The sequence below is a fragment of the Musca domestica genome, unplaced genomic scaffold, assembly GCF_030504385.1.
Source record: "Musca domestica strain aabys unplaced genomic scaffold, Musca_domestica.polishedcontigs.V.1.1 39, whole genome shotgun sequence".
NCBI lineage: Eukaryota > Metazoa > Arthropoda > Insecta > Diptera > Muscidae > Musca > Musca domestica.
This window is the reverse complement of record NW_026712326.1, coordinates 2,520,064-2,526,449: the sequence shown is the minus strand read 5'-3', so window position 1 is coordinate 2,526,449 and position 6,386 is coordinate 2,520,064. Positions and strand designations below refer to the sequence as shown.

Here is a 6,386-nt window from a genome sequence, read left to right as displayed (position 1 = left end):
AAATTTGAAATCGGATAAAGATATATATGGGAGCTATATCCAAATCTGAACCGATCTCGATAAAATTTGGCAAAAGTATTTTTGAACCGCGTTTGATATATTTCCCCGAATATCGTTGTTACGAAATCGAATGAACAATATATATGGGAGCTATAGCTATATCACATCCGATTTCGATCAAATTTGGCATACTTATTTCCAGGCTTAATTTGCTCGTCTGTGCAAAATTCCACACTATTTCGGCTGATATTACACGTTTGGTGCAAAATTAAAATCATATTGGACGAAGGTTTATATGTCTAAATTTTTACCGATTATCTCCAATTTCAATAGTGTTCATCCTTGGATCCGGCAATAAATATGACCTTTACTTTGTTTATAATGACATGACAGATGAACAGATTGGAAGAAACGTACATTGCGGGGCGCGTGCGGAGCTGTCCTAACACCTTATTTTATCATGCGTGAAATGATAATTTTCTCTATTCTTAAATTTAATTAAATGTGTTCTTTGATTTATTAGTAGGCAGAATGAGCTTGTTGAGTAAATTCTCCGATTAAGAAATAGTAGCATCGCTTCCAGTTGATATTGAAGGATTGTTATCTAATTCGGATATGTTTTATAGTTTTTCATTTCCGCACTGTTTGGTTAAGAAGCTCTCTCAGAGATTATGTAATATTACTCTTCTTTGCTAGTTTTACTATTAAAAAAACTACTGGAACAAAATAAATATTAGCAATAAGTAAAGCTACAAACAAAAAAGACTCACGTAGTCTAAATCACCCTTAATACATTTTAGAGTGTGATTTAAAACAACATAGTTGAGCGAAACATTTTGTGCCGCCTTCATTCCTCGTATTACTCGGCTCATTATCAATGGCCGTCGATAAACAACATATATTAATGGCTTTACAAGCGCCGGCATTTTCATCAAGCCATTTTTGCAACCGGCATCACAATTTGGCGTCATTCAAATAATCCTTTGTTGTGTGATTGTGTGAGGGCAGTTTAACGAAAGTTGAAGACAGGCGAAGGTGGTGATAAAGTTCCAGAGAAACATTGTAAAGAGGTGGAAGATTTTTTTTGTTGTTTTGAAAAAGTTTGAAATTGAAAAAAATACTGTACCAAACGACAAATAAAACTATCAAGAGTAAGAAATAAATAAAAAACGAATGAAAAGTTGAAAAAATATATAAAATTTTCTTACAATTTAGGCAGAATTTTTTTTCGCTGGTATTCTCCCGAAGTGAAGAAAAAAATCTGTATAAAGCGAAAGGAAAACAAAGCGTAGTTGTAAGAGCGCGAAAATAAGTGAAGAAGAAGCCAAGTCAACGCCAAATAATCAACGGACGCTTGTGGTGGCTGTCCAATAACTAGCGCAAACCAATATATAAACAAAGGCAAAAAAAATACAACAAAAATGGCAGATACAAAAGTAGAATCCTCTGGTGATTATGATATTTCTTCATCTGAGGAAGGTTCATCGTCACCTGTGACAGCAGCTGTACCGAAAAAACGCGGACGCGAGGCAGCTACCACGGAAAATGGAAAACCCAAAAGACCGGTTGGCCGTCCGAAATCTGCCAAAAAGAACAGTACCGTTATTGTAGCCACGGGCAAGGGACGCGGCCGTCCAAAGAAAATTCCGGTTAATAATGACGACGATGTTTCTGATGTCGATGACGACGATGATTCAAGTGATGCCGCTGTTTCAGCTAAGAAGGCGAAAGTTGAGACCAGTAAACCGTCTAAGTCGGGTCGAGGCCGTGGTCGTCCAAGGAAGGTCAAGAATAGTGATGATGAGAGTAAGTTATTTTGTATTTTTTTTATTGACTCGAGTGGAAGTACGTTTTTCTAGTGGGATATTTCAAATACTGGCATTATTTGCAGTTAGGGTTCTATTCTAAGAGATTTATTTATATAAATAATGTCTAATGCCCAAAATAAGTTTGGATATTTGGGATTTGCCGAATTTAATGTTAGCCCTCGAACTTGAATAAATTCAAATTCGCCAACGCGTATAGACTCCATTCTGCCTTACACTCCACTCTATGTCTTAAGAATCTGCTAAAAAGAACAGCATTGTTATTGTAGGATCGGGCAGGGGACGCGGTCGCCCAAGAAAAACTCCCATCAGTAACGACGAGGATGTGTCTGATGCTCAAGGAAATGATTATTCAAGTGATGCCGCCGAATCAAATGTTGAAGCCAGTAAGTCATTAACGGGTCGGGGACGAGGTCGTCCAAGAAAAGTCCAAAATAGTGGTGATGAGAGTAAGTGATGTTTATTTCTTTTTCAATGAGAGGTCCCATTAACCCAAAACTTAACTCAACTATTTAATTGTAGTTAGTCTAACTAAAAATATCCATTCGTGGCAATTGCATGAAATGTTCCATTGACACGTAAATGTCTTTGGGATCTAAAGACAGAATCCAAAGTTGTATTCATCTCATAACACAGAAGGTGTGTACTCTCGTTAGCAAAGGGAATGGTATTTTGAAGGCATTGGGAAGTCTAGACTTTCAAAGAGAAGTTCTATAGTAATCCATTATGAGGATAGAGTTTTCTACTCCTTGGAATGGGGCGATGGCATACCAAGAGTTCAATTGACTGTCTCCACCCTGAAGCGACAGCGTTACTGTAGGATTCCAATACCAGACTTGGGGTTAGTTTGCATCTCTACTACATCCAGATGTTGTGGACCGCGTTTGAACGTTTTTTTATCCTCAGCCATATGGCTACAGAGGGTATATATAATGTGATACGGCCAAAACGTGCCCAATCGAAATAAAGGTTTTAGACCTAGGTATGTTTGGACATTTGGAGTCGATCTAGCGATGTCCGTCCGTACGTCTATCTGTCTATGTGACTGGTTGGTGCTCACGATAACTCTCGAAGGGAGTATCCAATTTGATCCAAACTTGGTACATCGTAATATTATAGTCAAACTTAAAACGAGTCCGGATATAGGCAATATCGGTCCACTCCTTCTGGTACCTCCCACACAAAATGGCAACATTTTCAAATAAAATAATTTATTGCACACAAAGAGAAAGGATAATCCGATTTTGCTCCAACTTTGCGAATCCTACTATTTGCATCAATGCTAAATCAGGTGTGAAAATGGACAATATCGGTCCACTGCATCAAGTACCTCCCCCACAAAGGGTCAATATTTTGAATAATTAGAACTCTTATAAAATTTGATGTAAGTGTCCGATTGTCTTCAAACTACACCAATCACAATATTTTTAATAATCCAAGGTCTGGTGTGAAGATGGAATAAATCGGTTCACTTCTTCTGGTACCTCCCCCACAAAGGTTCAACATTTTGAGTAACCATGAAGCTCATAAAACGTGAAATTAACCCCCGATTCCATTCAGACATAGCACATATTAATATTTCCATCAACACAAGATCTGTTATAAAGATCGTACAGATCGGACCATTCCTTCTTGTACCTCCCCCACAAAGGGTCAAAGTTTTGAATAACCAAAACAATCATAAAATCCAAAATAAGCATCCGGTTCTCTTCAAATTACACACATCACAATATTTTTATTAACCCAAGGTCTGGTGCGAAGATGGCATATACCGGTCCACTCCTTCTGGTACCTCCCCCACAAATGGTCAAAATTTTAAGAAACTATGAAATTAACATCGATTCCATTCAGACTTGGCACATCTCAATATTTCCATAAGCACAAGATCTATTTCAAAGATGGTAGAGATGGGACCATTCCTTCTTGTACCTCCCCCACAAAGGGTCGAAGTTTTGAATAACCAAAACAATCATAAAATCGAAAATAAGCCTCTGGATCTCTTCAAATTACACATATCACAATATTTTTACTAACCCAAGGTCTGGTGAGAAGATGGGATATACCGGTCCACTCCTCTAAGGACCTGCAACTGATCCATACTTCATGCTGACTTTTAATTTCCATTAAATGACCTTTTTTAATTTATAAGACTTGGTCCTTTTACAAACTCCACCATTTTCAATTTCGGATCTAAGGAGGGAGGAAAAATATTGTTGTGTGTGGGACTGTTGCCGAAAATGGACTACATATTTTGTGTATCTATATACATATAATATTACCCTACAATTTTAAGTGTTTTGGGTGTTTGAATTTCCAGAGTGTTGATTCTAAACTCACCAGGTCCAATTTTTGATAGAGATCTCATGAAGTGGCAGGATATTTTGGGTGTTTAAGGCATAATTTTCAAACAAAGTGTTTGTAATCCATCGTCTTGGTAAGCTGTGACCTGAAAATTCGCAAACGATTAACGTTTCGACTTTAATCCCATAAATAGCGGGTTCGATTTTGAATGTTTTAAGGACGTAACTGTTGTGGCCAAAAGATCTACTGCTAAGGTGGCTTTTCGGATTTCTTACATTCTAAAATTGTTTAAATGTTGGGTTTCAAATCTCCTTTTGGGCATCTTTTCCCATTCGATCGTTATATTTATACCAGGTCCGGACATTGTGGATGACATTGACTTTCTACCTCCAACTAAATTTTCACATTCAATACCTATATTCGTCATATTCATTCGGTTTCCTGTTGTTTTCTAGGTTCCGATGATAAAATGGACGACGACGAAGTCAAAAATCCACCTGGACGCCCCTCTTCCGGCGGTGTAAATCTCAACATTTCACGCTCTGGCCGTGGACAAGGACGTCCACGAAAAGATGTTGCTGCTAAAAAAGAAAATGGCTCTGCTGATGATGTTGCTACTGCTCCCAAGAAACGTGGTCGGAAACCGGGTTCAGGCGCCAATAAACCTAAACCTGCAGCGGGCGGTACTGGAAGAGGACGTGGCAGGCCACCAAAAAATGCCGCTGCCAAGAAAGACGAGAAAAATGATGAAAAAGATGAGGATCTAGACGATGAAGAAGATGAGGAGAAACACAAGGACGACGATGATGAGGAGGAGGAAGACAACGTCTCAAATAAAGACGACAAAGAAGAGGAGGTGGACAAAAATAACGACAATGATGCCGAACAGGTTGACAGCGACTAAACAAAAAAAAGTAGTGGTGGGACAAAATCAGTATGCCTATATTTTAAGAAAGAACAAACAAAAAACAATACTGTATTATTATTATAATGTGTTTTCGATTCAATCGCGACTAGTAGTCCCGCCGTCACCAAGTTATCAATTTCCTCCTGGGGGACTACCGTAAAAAACATCACTTTCTCCACATCATCAAATCGATAGCGCGAACACATGAAATTTATCAAGTAATGTCTTTATAAGAAACTATTTTAGATAAGTTTTAACACAAATGAGCGGAAAAATTAATTTCATTTTGTTTTTTCTTTTGAAGAAAATCAAAAGACAAAAACAAATACTCTTTCTTCTTTTATGAGGGAAAAACTTCATTATAATTCCATAATTTATTGAAATTAAATGGTTTGTGTTTATTTTCATAATTTTCATAAAGAGAAAACCATTTTTCAAATTTATGCTACGTATCATCATAATCCAATGACAGAAAATTCGTTCAGGACGCTGATTTTGCATTTCAACATATAGTATGTATAGTTTTTTTTTTAAGAAATTTCTTAATGAAGTTTTGAACAACTTAATTCTAAAGAAATCCATTAAATGTAGAAAATAAACAAATATTGACAAAAATATATCAGAAGAACCCTTAAACGATGTTCTATATTTGCATTACATGGGAAATGAGGAAGTGGCATACAGAAACAACAATCCAGTAAGGTTGGGTGAGAGTGATTTAAATGTGCAAGCGGGAATGGATCTAATATGTGAGATCTATATATTAATCTGCAACTAACTTCAGACTGCTGTCATTTCTAAGCCACTCGTCCGACAGCTGATAAATTTATTCCTGTGACAGCCCATTATATTGTTTACAAGCGTATAAAATCATTTTTGCGAGAATTTTCCAGAAAAAAAGTTTTTCGTGATGGAATTCAAGCGTGATAGTGTGATTTCTTTATATTTGGCTGTAAGACCACAAGTGGATATCGTTAGAGCACTCCAGCATTTAAATGTAAATAAATCGTTTGTGTCTCATATCATCGCTCGTTACCGTGATACTGGTAGTATAGCCCGTCGGCAAGGAAGTGGACGTAAGAAAAAGTGCAAGAACTTACACCGCAACAGAAAGAAAATAGACTCAAAAGAGCTAAAGAGTTGCCTCGCTTGGATGAAAGTAGTGAACTGCCGAATTTGGTTTTTTCCGATGAGAAAACATTCGTTGTCCAGCAGTTTGTAAACAAACAAAATGATCGTGTTTCTTACTTGGCAAAGAGGTCAGCTTAAAATGTGCACTTTCGGTTGGCCACCAGATCTCAAGCGCCTGGGCCACCATACCACCGTGGCATCAGAATAAATGCCGAATATTA

At 37.4% G+C, this 6,386-nt stretch overlaps 1 protein-coding gene across 2 annotated transcripts; it reads left to right on the top strand.

Moving 5' to 3' along the window:
• Nucleotides 1-916: 916 nt before the first annotated feature.
• On the top strand, nucleotides 917-5,670 carry LOC101891363 (chromosomal protein D1). 2 transcript variants are annotated; one of them, XM_059126460.1, is made up of 4 exons: nucleotides 917-1,151; nucleotides 1,216-1,806; nucleotides 2,096-2,275; nucleotides 4,583-5,670. In XM_059126460.1, exons 2-4 carry the CDS (start codon nucleotides 1,422-1,424, stop codon nucleotides 5,029-5,031), a joined length of 1,014 nt encoding a protein of 337 aa, XP_058982443.1. In that variant the 5' UTR covers nucleotides 917-1,151; nucleotides 1,216-1,421; the 3' UTR covers nucleotides 5,032-5,670. The 2 variants fall into 2 exon arrangements, with proteins under 2 accessions (XP_058982443.1, XP_058982444.1); XM_059126461.1 differs by lacking the exon at nucleotides 2,096-2,275 and having other exon boundaries at nucleotides 923-1,151.
• The last annotated feature ends 716 nt before the right edge of the window (nucleotides 5,671-6,386 follow it).